General features: G+C 41.8%; 1 protein-coding gene across 9 annotated transcripts in view; it reads right to left on the bottom strand.

Moving 5' to 3' along the window:
• Positions 1-10: 10 nt before the first annotated feature.
• LOC111232768 (ensconsin-like) overlaps positions 11-14577 on the bottom strand; it is a 28147-nt gene continuing 13580 nt past the window's right edge. For 5 of the 9 annotated variants that reach the window (XM_022760425.1, XM_022760420.1, XM_022760426.1 and 2 more), the window contains 12 exons: positions 13955-14080; positions 11937-12052; positions 10237-10266; positions 7989-8113; positions 7636-7856; positions 5791-5920; positions 5326-5611; positions 5141-5194; positions 4967-5033; positions 4557-4734; positions 3158-3450; positions 11-3074 (listed from right to left, as the gene is read on the bottom strand). In XM_022760425.1, coding sequence (XP_022616146.1) covers positions 3067-3074; positions 3158-3450; positions 4557-4734; positions 4967-5033; positions 5141-5194; positions 5326-5611; positions 5791-5920; positions 7636-7856; positions 7989-8113; positions 10237-10266; positions 11937-12052; positions 13955-14080 — 1634 coding nt within the window. In that variant the 3' untranslated portion in view covers positions 11-3066. The remainder of the gene's footprint in view (positions 3075-3157; positions 3451-4556; positions 4735-4966; positions 5034-5140; positions 5195-5325; positions 5612-5790; positions 5921-7635; positions 7857-7988; positions 8114-10236; positions 10267-11936; positions 12053-13954; positions 14081-14577) is intronic. The other 4 variants (XM_022760419.1, XM_022760428.1, XM_022760422.1 and 1 more) reach the window with 2 other exon arrangements.

The raw sequence follows: 14577 nt of genomic DNA, 5'->3' as shown, positions 1-14577 counted from the left end.
CAATGGGATATTTTTGCAAGACTTTATTGTTTTAACAGTTTGTATCATCTCAGTACACTTTAGATATATTTACAGTACAAATTTTATTTGTGGTCAGGGCATTGTTAGGTTTGTAAATCTTTCAGAGAAATATTCATATTCACACTGTTGCCCTGGTTGGGTGGACTGATTGTCGAGGCTGAGGTAAAGACAAGCTTTCTTAGTCAACTGTGATACAATAAAAATACTAAATCTCAATCTAAGGCACCGTTCTATCCTATTGTTATAGACAACATTGAGGACTAAGAGCAGTCAGTTCTGTACTCAAGCCCTCAAAGATGCAGCAGGAACCTGGAATAGATACAGTATTTCTTCAAGCAGCAGCTACAACAGCCCCCCAACAGGTGCTACTCATGAGTGGAAAGGAGTAGGAAAGGTTTGGGCGGAGTTTGGGTATTGGCAAGTTTTGGGTTAGGGGTGAGATTTTTTGAAATCTCTTAATGGGAAAAAACCCTACTTTCCTCCAGAATATCACACATCTCTCCTACGGGTCTGTACAGTAAAGCAACTCCTCAGTAACCATTCTTTAAACACAGCAAGTAATGTGACAGTGCAAAGAGTCTTGTGTTTTTAGATGAATAATGTATGTAAGCTAAAAGTGGGCAGCTTTGAGAGACATGGTAAATAATGAAGGACGGTTTATGGAGTCTGTTACATTCTTTGAGCTTATTAATCAAAGCTAAGATCTAAAAGCCCCTAGTCTTTATGTACAAAGATTTTAGTTAGCCAGCAGAGAACAAGGCAAAAATCAAGGTCCCCAAACCTTGTGCTTAGACTATTCAAGCATTGAGCATTTCAAGATTTCAACACAGTTTGTTAAAAAAAAAAAAACTCCAGAACAGACAGAAAACAATATGGGAAAACAAGTCTGCCCCATCTCAGATTTTGTTTAGTGAATTTACCCTGCGTCATGTTACAAAGGAGAAAGGTTGCAAACTGCGCTGATATGCCTACCATATCTTTTGACATCACATAAAACATATTTTGATGACATTAAAAGCATTATGAGGCACAGCGACGACTGTTTTCATGGGTCAAGAAATGTTGCTGAGGGTTGTGAGCTCTGTTCGCCATTAAAATGTCAACTTGTTTAGTCTGTGAGGCAACATCAGAATCAAAACTAGGGCTTGGGGATATACGACTGAAATCTCTCAAATATACACAGAATTACAGACCACATTTTGAGAAACATAGTGGGTCCCCACTTGGCCCCTTGTTTTGCAGAGCTGCTGTGGAACAGGGCTTCATGTAAGTGTTAGCTTTCCAGGCTGCAAAAACCTAACCCGGCTACCCTGTCACAGGGCACGTGTCACAGGGTAAGAACAGAAACCTTAAACTTATAGCACATACACATACACAGACTTCAATTATCCACATCCTGACACCACTCCCTCCTAAACATGGCTTCATTTGCCTAATACTGATTATATACACAATACAATAACACTTAAATATATGTAGAAATGTATTTTTATATATAAACAAAGAGCCAAATTTTATATTATAAAAAACAGTTGAAATGCATTTTGTCTGATGCAGCAGCTGGTGTTTTAGAAGATGGTTTGTGGGAAAGAAGTGGAATTAATGACAGAGTGACACAGGCAGAAGGATGGATGGAGAGGTGTGTGTGGATGTGTTGGTAAAGTTCAAATAAAAACCAGATAATTGAAAACCTGATTTCTAGTTTCAGTAAAGGTGAACTCTGGACATGAATGACATGAAAACAGCCAAACATTGAAGTTCCAGTGATGAACACACACCGCCTTAAGAAGCTCAGAAGCAGCTAAGAAAGAAACTAATGGACTTCAACTCTGTTAAGTTAGTGTGTCACAGTTTCAATTATTCAAACAGTTGAATGGGAACAGATGCAGGTGGTGGTGTTATCACTTCAGATGAGACTAGAACTCAGATTGTGATGTAAATTACAATGATGTTAGTAAACACACATTCTATATACATATGTAAAAAAATAAAACCTAAATGGGCCATGAGCCCCAAATCAACAAATTGCTGAAACTTCACCGACGTGAAGATGTGAATTCACTACAGCGTCGTCTTTAATCTCAACTCTCTTGAGCTTCAAATGTAACAGTTGTGCTCTTGAATCCCTCTAGTGGCCAAAGAAGGAAACACAGGGAGAGAGAAGCTGGGAGACAGGTGTTTGTGTGTTAGGCATGAAAAAAAAAGGGGATGAAAAAGGACAGAGATCTGTGAAGTATAGCATGAATACAGAATCCACTCCCAACTGTAAGCGCATGATGGGAGACTGCTAAACTGTGCGTGTATGAGCTTCAGCACAAAATATTTACTATATTCATACTTAGAAATTAGAAGTTGGGGAAAAAATGGTAAGGCCATATTGCTGGATGCTGCAAAAAACAGCCGGTCAAGTAAATTTAGATGAATCACATGCAAATCCTGGGATGCTATCCCCCCAACCCCTGACACATCAGAATGTATTAACGTTCCTTCCATTAACTCACTATATTTACCTCATATTCAGTTCACACAGCCTAATGTGCATGTGTCCTGGAATATTCTCATAGAAGAGAAAAAAAAAAAAGAAACATACATAACAATAATTACAATAACATAGAAGCCAAAATTAATAAATTACAACAATGCACCCCTGACAAAGACAAAGCTCTTAAAAAACATCATCAAAATCAGACACAACATAGAAAAAAACAAAAACATCTGGAGAAGAACTAAACACAAGAGGAAGAGGAAAGAGACCTGAAGCAAGCACGAAGGAATATATGGAATTTCCCTGAAGAATAACATTTTTTAATATATAATTTTAATATATTTGTTTCCTCATCATGTAGGGTGCAAATGTAGCACTTGGTGGTCTTTCCACTTCACCTTGTGCTCCTCCCTCCGGAAGAGGAGGAGGACAAAGAGCAGGAAGCTGTTTGGAACTGATAAAGGATTTTTTTTTCTTTTTTTTTTTTTTTTAAAGGAGCTCAGCTAGACAGGAACTTTAGGAGTGCAACAGTGAGAGGCTTCCCAGCGATGGCCGCAGCATCAAATCTCTACAGAGACACAGGAGAAAATAGTTACGATTTATCTTGAAGCTATGCATTCCCAATAAATGAATGAGTAACTGACTCCGCACCTGAAAGGGCTTCTATGGGTTGATTAGAGGAATGCAGGGTGTTGACGGGGGTTCCCTTGTCCTCGAAGGCTACCCTGGTCCCATCTGAGCTCCCGTCACAGTTGATCAAGACCTGGTTACAGTCCTCTGCCTCGATGAGGGGCCGAGTCTTAGAGTGGACATTGAGGTCAATGAATTCTTCAAAGCTCCACTGGTTGGCTTTACCGTTCATGCCAGAGACCAACCCCACTTTGGCAGAGTCCTGCTCATTCAGGAACTCCGAACCCTCGACCAGGTGGCCTTTAGGGACTGGACTGGAGAGGGGAAGGGGAAAAAGTATTGGGTGCCCGTTAGGAAAGTACTTTGAAAGATGAAAGACAAAGTTTTCACAGCACAACCCAACTTTGAGAGATGGAGGAGTAAGTGGTTGACAGAAGGGAATCCGGTCCAAAAAGGGATAAGGCTGCTGTTATTCTATATATTTCAGCAAACAAACAAATCCCACAGAAAGGCCAAAACCAACAATGAGTTCGTTCATCTCTCATTTAGTTTCCCTCCCCACTGTGTGGCACTAACCCCCCAGGCCAAATCATTCCTACTGAAGAAGAAAATCCTTAAATACGAGTCACAAGTGCAGTTAAATTTTTCTAGGGCTGCTCCCTAGAAGTCCCTGAGCCTTCTCTACCATCGACTTTGTGGGAATCTAATGTTTTCAGATCACATATAATGAAGAAAGGCACCAAGACACAAGTCTTACAGACAATGTACAGATTAATGTAGGCTCATATTGGAGTTTCGTGTGCAGTGCCTGGACTGACACTAACTGCAGGGTAGCAAAGAATATATTTCTCATGTTTGCAGATAAGGTGTAACAAGGAAAAGACGAATGATAATGTTGAGTGTTTATAAAAACAAAAAATCTTTAGTTTAAAGTTTAAAGATTTTTTGTATCCTGATTTAGGGACAGCCCTAGGAATTTACTAAAACAGACAGTGCTGTAGTATTTCAACAAATGATAAACCATTTTTCATTCACGCTGATAAAATTTCAGCTGCTGACAATTACAGTACAGTCAACAGGACTCTGAACCCGCAATTGTACTCCCTGGCGGACATGCACACAGACAGCTGTGGACACCCTGGATGCATTGTTATTCTTATTATACTTTTCTCGTCTGTTTGGAGCCCACTTGGAGGATGCATGTGCAAGTTGGTGCCCTTGTGGCGAACTGTCACAACAGTGCACACAGACGTCTGCACAGAGCCTCGCGTGTGCCCTCTGATGCCGAAAATTTACATCACTCAGACCCTATCAGATCCTTGCGTTGTTGCAGATGGGCAAGGTATAACACTAGCTTAAGCCTGTTTTAATTTTGAGATGACTTTGTATTCCTGTGTCATGCTCTTTTCTGCAGTCATACCTTACTGCCTGAGTTTCATCTGTGCTTATGCCATTGTTATTCTCCTTGTCGTCAGTCTCTGGTTTCCCATTGACACTGTCTAGGAGCTCCTCTTGTTGGATCCCCGGATCACCAGAGGACAGACCACACTCATCTTTGTCGGCCTCCATGGCGATGTCATCTGTCTGGGCTATGTCATCTATTGAGCAAATGAATTTCAATGAGACAAGTCATATGTTGCATAGAGAATTATGTAAACCCACACAAACAAGCAATTTATGTAAAGCATATGCAAACAAAGACAGGAAGACACACCTTCACTCTCAGTGACAAAATATCAAATTCAAAAACGCAGTGATGCCTACATTTTCATGCACTTTGATATCCTGAACCTGCCATCAAGGTGAAAGCAAAAGGATGAAAACACTTACTCTTGGTTTCACAGCTTATCTGGTCCCCTCCCTCATCTCCATTCTCCTGCGATTTATCGTCATCTCTCTACACAAGCATGACAGATAGACATGATCAACATGTTAACACACACTCAGTGTAGAGGATTTTCTCCAAAACTTAAAGATATACAGGCTGAGTGAATGTGAGCTCACCTTCAAGTCATTTGCATCCCCTTTTCTAGTTCTCTTCATTATTTCTTCAATTCTCTGAAATGTAAAGAATATTTAACATTTTTATAAATTATTTCTTCAACAAAATGCTGCTGCAACAATATGTAACATTTGTTCCTTATCAAGACCCCACTAAAGAGAAGATTCTCTCCTTCATCCATCCTTACCTTCTTCCTCTCCATTCGTTCTTGCTGGTTCTGCTGCATGATGCGGTCTCTCTCCTGACGGACTCTCTCTGCCTCCTCCAGAGCCTTGGCCTCAGCCTCCTCCCGCTCCTTCTGGAGCTCGGCCTGTTTCACTGCCTCCTCTTCTGCCAGTCTCACCCGCTCCTCCTCTGCCAGGCGAGCTTCTTCTTCTTCTTTGACTTTTCTCTCCTCTGCAAGCTTCTTCTCCTCCTCTATGCGTTTCAGTCGAGCCTCCTCCGCTAAACGTTGCTCTTCTTCCTTTCTCAGCCTGGATATGAAACAGCAGCAAATGCTTGAAGTGCGTTCCTTCATTCACCATGCTCATTGTATTTTAATATTCATTTTAATGCCCATAAAATATAACCAGCAGAGTTGATGGTACTTGGATATGTTATCATAACTGCTGCATCCTTATTATAACCAAAATGAATAATTCAACATCCTCACCTTTCCTCTTCCTCTCTCTGTACCCTGAGCTGCTCCTCTTTTTCCTTCTGCTCTCGCATCAGTCTGCGATTCTCTGCCAGGATCTTGGCTGCCTCAGCAGCCGAGTTGGTGCCTGACGCGGCCTTAGAGTCTGACAGGTGGAAAGACAAATATGGAAGATACGTTTAGCACTTTGTCACTCTTGTCGTCCATTTCTCATTGTAGTGCTGACCTGAGGCCAAAGCATGTAGACGCTGAGGGACTGGAGGATGACTGATGACTGAGAGAACAGGGAAAGCCTGATTAATGGAGGAGGCTAACTGTGAGAGAGAAAGGCAGCAGCAGGAAAAAAACAAGAGAGCAGCCTGATACTGAGTTGTGTAACTTTCACATGACAATCTCTGTGCTCTTTCATAGAACTCTCAAATAATGTCAGGTGGGAATACACATTAGGATTGGGCGATAGGGTGATTATACCAATTTGTCTACCCTCAGAGATTCTGCCCCACCATTACTATCATAGCATTTATCCCTTAAATATCTAAGTTTATTAGGTTATAGAAGACACAGGACTGGTTTATAGCAAGATTTTCATATGACTTTTGCATTTGATGATGATTGATGACAATTACATTTACTGTGACAGAGCACTTTATCCTTATCACCCACCCTCACACTTGCATGTTAACATTTATGTGATGCAAATGAAAAGGGTATATACTAATAAAGCCAGGAATGGAAATTAATTCATCATTTGTGTCTTCCACAACACTTTTGTTTTTAGACAATTCTAATGAATACTGGGAGACAGTCTTTGGCATTTAGTATCAAACCATTACTAAGCAATTTTATCTTGCAGAGCATAATTCTCTCCATGAGGTGGCAGCAGCAACAACCTCAGATCTGTAACAGGATGTGACTCCAGCTGGGACTTAATAGGTCTCCTGCTCCACTGAGATTTTATTGTAAACTGAGCCTCTGCCACGTCAGTTTGCTGGACACAAACACACACACGCACGCACGCACACACACCCACCCACCCACACAATACGGTTTAGGGTCAATCTATAAAAACAGATGATAAGGCTCTAAAACCAAACTGACTGATCACGGTTTAATAAGCAAGTGTAAGCAAGTGGCCATGTTACCTAACACTATGAAATATAGATAACAATGTTGAAAATAAAATGACAATGATATTCTTATATCTTTTCTGTTTGGTTTGGTTCGACCAGGGAACTTCTGTTTTGTGTTCTGCAAATTTAACAGTTTATTAATGCGCAAACTCTCCCTCTGTAATTTCTTTTGGATCCAAGAGCTCTTGCAATTTGATTTCCTCCTTTTACTTCCTTTTGCGCTCCCATCAGCATATGTCAAGTGTAAATGGAACAGGTGTCTGGACAAATAATAAGTGAAGGGTGAAGAGCAAGAAGCTTTTGTGTAGTAGTAGTATGACTTACATCAGATTAAGGGACAGCCAGTTATTCATAAGAGGTGCCTCAGTAAATTCTAACAATTAACAATTAAATTACTTAAATATTTTTTGCGACAGTAAGTTTGGACCTGCATGGCTAAGAACTTCAGTGATTTTCATTTTTTTCCAGATGAAAAAGATTTCAGCTTGTCCTGCTGGGTCACTGTGCTCCCTGAAAATGACACCACGTCTGGATGCACCAGTGTAAACATCCTGGTTGCCAGAATAACAGAATATCACACTTGGCAAATATTGGTACTGACTAATTACAATCTGTCAGTTGACTATGGTTGTTAAGTCTGCCTAAGTCATATGTTTTGTACAAATATGAAACAGCTTACACTCACACATACATACTGTTAAATGCTTTATTGAGATAGAGAATTGCTCACCATCTTTCTCTTTGGACTTGCTGCTGTCAGAGGGCTGTGGAGCCACAGCCTGGACAGGACACAGTTCCTTAGACTTGGAGTCTCTCTTTCGCAAAGTAGGGGGCCCTGTTGGAGTGAGAGCCTGTTTCTGGATGGGTGGGGGTTTGGTTGATGTAGGCTGGGGGGATGGGGGACGTTGTTTCATTGCACCAGGTGAGGGTGGGCGTGACTTGGAACTTTGCCTGTAAGAATAAAGTGTGAGTTATGCCCTTTTGTGTTCTACAATTAAATCAAAAAGAAAGCCTCCATCCAATCCCTCAAAAAATGAAGTAAAATACCACTAAATCACTAAAGCTGAAGGCTTGTAGTCTTACTTGGCTGCTGGGGAGGGGGTCCTCTTTGGAGCTGGATTGGGGGCTGGGGATGGTGAGCGGTTGCGTCCCAGGGGGGTGGATGGGGAGGCGGGACGTTGCCCCCCAGGCGTTAACTGCTTGTCCTTCTGTAGTTCCAAAGAAAAGGGATAGAAGTGGAAAAGGAATTCTTGACTATCTCTGAAGTAGGACTATTTCAAGAGCTCGAAACCAATTCCCAGAAACAGTTCTGTCTAACGCAAAATCTCAATGTCAATTTAAATATCATTGCGTAATAAGCAAAACAGTTGTAAAATATGTGACTGGGTTATACTGATATCAAAAAGGGATCACTCCACAACAGCTAGGATTACTTGTGATTACTCATCACAACTTATGACCTTAATGTGGACATAAATAGTAAGCACTTAAACCAAACTGTGATTTGTCCTTCTCAGATTGTATCACTGAAATTATTTTAGAGGCTCCAAAGAGGTGCTATGGAAGACAGTGCTATGGAAGAAACATGCAAATAAAACTGATAAACATCATAAAAGGTAAATATCATATTATGTAGCAGAAATACTGTATTTATTTTTATAACGTATTGCATTTATGATTCTCTCATTCCCAGTGTTTATTTTGGAACCATTTGTTTACACAAATGAATTATCCTTATATTTAGACAGAATCACAAGAAAATCCAGTAGGAAATACACAAAACACATATTATAACAAATTAACCATTTAACTTAACTTAACTTAAATTGTTAATTCTGCCTCTGCCACTTTTTGTTTCACTAGCATATCATATTCACAATGCTCAATTAAAGGAGGCCATGGATCAGGTTTTAATTCATCTATTTTTAATGCCCATGTGCTATGTTTGGCACTGTAAACATGATGACAGCAGGGCACAGCAAGGTCAACCATGTGACACTCAGACAGACACAAATATACAGCACTGTCCCACCCCAAACTCTCTGCACTGAATGCCAAGTAGGCAAAAATTAGATACAATGCATTTTCTGTATCTACATATGAAACTGGTATCATAAGAAAACTGTTTTAGTTGTGGTCACACAGCTTGATCATCATCCTCTTACGAGAACATGAAAGAAGGACAATAAACATGTGACTGCACAGTTTCATAACAGGGACAAGAAGTTAATTTCCTATTCATGTCAATACAGCACTATAGCAAGAACTGTATATAGAGTCATTGTATGACATGGACGACTTATCGACTAACAGAAGTGACACCTGAGATTCTCAAGAGGGCCGATAACATCAGACTAGTGCAGGCTGGAGGTAGGCATTATCACAGGCTGCACTCAATCTCAGTTACCCTTTTTGCTCTGGTAATGAACATACTGGTAAAATGTGCAGGGCCAGAGTGTCAAGGGGCGAAATCAAGATCTGGGATCCGCCAACCACCAATATGAGCATTCATGGATGACCTCGCCATCACTACGGACTCACTGCCTGTTGCTAGGTGGATTCTGAGGTTGGCGAGGCTGTTCTTCAAGCCTGCAAAATCAGGATCTACAGTGCTGAAAAGGCGGAGAAATTTTGTTTCTTGATTGAGGGTATTCCAATTCCTACTATCACAAAGAACCCTGAAAATCTTCTTGCAAAGATAGCTGGGTTTACCTACAAACATCAGCAGCATTGCTCTGTATGGAAACTCCCTCCCTGAAATCCAGGAGGAGTTTAAGATTACGTAAGCAGGATAAATGCTGCAGTACCAGGAATTTTCAGATTCAACAGTTGAAAGGTAAGAGCGACAGTGAGAACTGGAAGAAAGTGCAGAAGCTGCTGAGGCACGACGGCGCCATAAGGTGCTGGTGGTGGCAGTTGCCAAGGGAAGAGTTGGTCTTGACATGTACTCATCGACTAATAGAATGATTTACATCTGAGAGTCTCAACAGGGACAATAACATCAGACTGTCCATCCACCCAACCTGCAGCTGGGGTCTTGCAGAACGACCAGCTTGCCCTCTCTGTGAGAAATCTGGCAAGCTTGAGCATACCCTGAGCTGCTGCCCAAGAGCTCTTACCCAAAGTCGCTGTTGGTGGGGACATGACCACGTCCTCCGCACTATTGCAGAGAACATCTGCAGCACCCTAAACATCTGTCAGAAGACAGAGCCAATCAAAAGCAGCATCCACTTTGGCTGCAGTTTTCTTCCCACATCACAGAGACTACACTGCTGCCCAATATTGTGCTGTGGTCTGACGCATGAAAGTATGTTCTTATGCTTGAGCTCACCGTGCCGTGGAGTGAATGTTTGGAGGAGGCCTGTGAGCGGAAAAGAGCAAAGTATGAGGAGCTGAAGATCAACCCTGATGGGGTTGCCTGGGTGAGGGTATATGATGTTTAAAAGAACCGAAGCACCTGACGACCCCAGGTAACATCACTAATGATGTGCCCTAGCATAGCATCAGGAAGATGATTGTGTAAGACATATGAAATAGGACAGAACAGCACTAACAGCTATTTTTTTCCACTTTTCTCATACACTTTTTGATCAGTTGTTAAAAAAAATATCCCCACTGTGGGCAGACAGCCTAATTCAGCTGACTTGAAAGACAGTCACGCAATGGCTGAGTGATGGTCATGAGGCTCTGAATTTCAATTATCTCCACACCAATCTGCAAATGTGAAGGAGAGACGATAAAGAGAAGGTAAAGAAAGTCAAAGGCTTTTGACATTCGGCCCCAGGGTCAGGGTGGGGTCTGTTTTGCATGGGATGATCTGCCCATAATCAGGCCACTGTGAATCCCTTTGTCTAATGCTATGACAATGAGGCCCTTCACAGCCACAGAGGAGGAAGAGGACAGGCAGGTTATGAGAGAGCCAGGCACTACAGGCCACCAAGTAAAAAAAATCAGATATCACTTATGAGTAAAAGTACATAGGATAAAATTCTGCGAATGTATGAACAAGTTCAAATTATGTGAATTGTGTGAGTGACCAGCAAAGGTCAGAGAACAGCTGGGGGAACATTTCCCTATGGTTAGCATCCTGCAGAAGTACTTTGACAGGCAAATGTAGCCGGATATGCACATATAAATCAGAGTCTTTGGTGCCATCCACATATTTCTCTGGGCAACATCATTTCATTGCAGGAACATGCATTTGTTGTCAATACCTCAACTGCATCATGGTTTCTTGTCAGAGGCATACCTCTCTTAGTTCTACCAACAATTAAATTAACCAGTAAAACATTTTTGTAGTCTGTCCAAGTCAGATTCAATGACTTTTATACGGAAATAAAAACAAACATTTCTGGTAATTAAATGGCATAGTGTCGTTTTACAAACACAGCACTGTTATTTTCAAGCCATTACTTTGTGCTGCAAAATATTCTCTAAATTGTATTGTGATTTTATCCAACACTTAAAAAAACCTTTTTTGATAATATATATAACTTATTTCCACAAGTAGGCTGTCATACTACCTCTCATCAAGTCCTTATCGTCCTACACATGTACTGACTTAAATGTATTCTTTATCACTTTGTAGTTTGACTATGGATAAGATTAGAGATACGATCTGAAGCCCAGCATTCAGGTTACTCCATCAGTACAAGCAACTGAACTGAACGACATAGGGCTGTAAAATAATGCAACATTATTTAGAGTCTAACAAAAAGATGTTGTGTTTTTTTCCATACAACACAGACATGCCTGAGTATGAGTGACTGGGTCAACTAAATGCAACATTATCAAATTATTGTCTGTATGTGTCTGCTAAGAATCTATACTCGCATCAATGAGCATATAAAAATGCAGCTTAAGGAGAGTGGAACAGGGAGGACAGTGGGCCATCACAATCATCTGCAGTGGAAAATTTTTACCTCAGCTGATCATTAACATTATACGTTTCTTTTTGTAAAAGTCTGATTCAAACAGTTTGCTCTGTAGGTCAATGGTGTTAGCAACACTAAAGTCAAGGGGTTTCCTCACCAGTGAAGGGTCGAGGGCTCCGTCAGCTGAAACAGAGGTGGTCATGCCGCTCTTCTGTCGGTCAATGCTACGGCTGCGCACAGGTCCGCGCGGTGGGTGCAGGGGACTGGCAGAGGCTGAGCGAGGACACAGGTGACACTCTGGTAAAGGACACAGTCATCGCAGGGCCAGGGGAGCACAACCAATGGGAGGCATGATAAGCGACCAAGTTGGGCAGCAAAGCAGCAAAGAGCAAAAGGAGAGAAGAATAAAGACAGTGGAGGGAAAGAGAGAGGGGAAATTGGGAGAGAAAGAGAAAGGGGAAGGGAGGGCAGATGATGGTTGAAAGAAATGCAGAAGAGGGTTTTCATGAGGGGACAAGAGCACAAAAAAAACAAAGCGATTTGTTAGGTATAGCACTTAAAGCAGGCAACAGCTTGATTTCTCAAAGCTTGATTGGGCTGGAGATTACTGCAGACATGAGGAGCAGATAGCAACAATCTCACAAAAGCCCCAGACACTCCACAGGTGCCAAAGCTGCTGGACACAACATGAACAAACCTGAACACCAAGCACAGCAGCACAGGACACACTACGCAAAACCTACCACCAACGAAATACAACCAACACTGACACTACACACACACATACACACACACACATATTTATTAGTACACTAAGCACACAATGTTGACAGTGTGACTTGTGTTCAGTTACAGTAACTAAAAAATGAGTAATTTGCAGTCTTTGAGTCCTTCTGCTGAAAGAAATACTGTTGTCCCTGGGTTATGAGCTTGCTGCGTCAGATTGAGGGATTAGCCTTGATAATCCTGAGACCTGGAGAACTCTCTCTGCCACAGCCTGGTCACAAATGTGTTCTGTGCTTCATTCTGACTGCACACTGTGCAGTTATGGTGACTATGAAATTTATCCTGCCATGAGCTACCACTGCTGCTGCTAATGCAGTTGTGTCATGTTGCTACTGTTGCTACACTTAGCTGGAGATCTATATCTTCTAATGGGTTTGTAATGGCTGGTCAATAAACACCACAACCAGTTACAGCTTTCAAACGAGTCACTGATGTGCCAAATGTAAACCATCAGTGTGGTTCTTTAAATCCTTAAAAACATAGTGAATAAGAGGAGATTCATTAAGGGTTGTCTTTGTTGAGGCTAAAATTATGTATATCTTCAGCAACAGCGTATGTACTTTGGATGATCCCCATTTTGGCATAACACAAAGAAATGGTTTATTTAAAATCAAAGGCATGCAAGCCATCCAGTGACACATAAAACTCCACCTATATGGCTTCAGATCATATTTCACAACAAAATGTCAGCCCAAAACCTAGTGGCAAAACAGGGATGTACTGATTTTGATTAGCGTCACTTCAAGCCAATATAATCAAATGGAAATGCCAGATAATTATTATTTTGGCGCCATGTATTACAGTCCCCAACACCCTGGACTCCCTATGAGAACACATGCAATAGCACAACAGTCTCGTTCTGACGTAACAAGAACCAACAGGTAAGCAGCTTAGAGCAAATCTCCCAGCATGGACCCCGAGGCTCCTCAGATGCAGAGAAATGCTCCCGGCCAAGTCTGTGCTGCTCAGCCCAGCTCAGCACACAACAGTCAATTGTGCCAGATCTGACTGTGCTTGTGAGCTGGACCTGTGTGTCTGTCAATATTTACTAAGTAACTATGCACCCTCACATGACTGTACTTACTGCAAGTAATTACTGTACATGCATAACATAAACAGCTGATTGTTACAATAGTTGCCTTTAAACACAGGGAGCTGCAGCAACGTCTATAATTCCACCACCACCAAGAGGCCACCATTTGCTCTGAAAGGACTGCTCCAAAAGCTTGAGGATCTGCAGCAGGGCACTGGGATGAGCTCAGATCTAGAAGTGATACTGGGAGTGACTGGGTTGACGTTTTGCTGATAAAATAAGGGTAAGTAGGGAGGACCAGCATCTGTGTCTAGCCATCCTTTCCTCTCTGTCAGGGTCTCCTGTGTGGAGGTTACCTTGAGCATCTGTTCCTTCAGCGGACAGGGCAGCGGCGCTCTTGCTCCTAGCTAGTGAGGCCTGGGTGGGGGTGAGCAGGCGACTAAGGACCCCTCCGTCCACAGTGCTTGCCGGTGGCCTGCGAGCTACACGGCCGAAAAATCACCCGAAAATAGTAGAGAAGAACAAAAAGGCGAAGAAGGAAAGAGTGGGCAAGAATGGGGGATGAAAAGGCAAAACAAAGAAGGGGGAAGGAGGGGGGAGGGGGGGTCAATGAAGTTTTGAAAGGTAACCATGTGATTTAACCAACAGGAGAGAATCAACATGAAGAACCAAAGGTTACTGTATGTCTCAATAATTTTACATGGGCTTTTTATCAACTGTCTTTATCCTGTTAATAAAATGAGGATTGTCAGACAGTAAGGAACAGGCACCATGGAAGAATACTGAGACAGACCAAAGACTGATTGTCTGGTAACTGCTGATCAGTTCAGTAGTCAACAGTAGTCAAAGTAGAAAATGAGGTCAAATCAATGGTTCCTTGAGGCAGAGGAAGGTGTGCTGATGGGAAAAAACAAACCATTAGTGATCTTCAAAGACAGCTGAGGGGAATACTATTGGGTAGGAAGATGAGAAGTGAAAT

The sequence above is a fragment of the Seriola dumerili genome, unplaced genomic scaffold (assembly GCF_002260705.1).
Source record: "Seriola dumerili isolate Sdu_G_001 unplaced genomic scaffold, Sdu_1.0 BDQW01000331.1, whole genome shotgun sequence".
In the NCBI taxonomy this organism is placed as follows: domain Eukaryota; kingdom Metazoa; phylum Chordata; class Actinopteri; order Carangiformes; family Carangidae; genus Seriola; species Seriola dumerili.
This window is presented reverse-complemented; position numbering and strand designations above follow the sequence as displayed.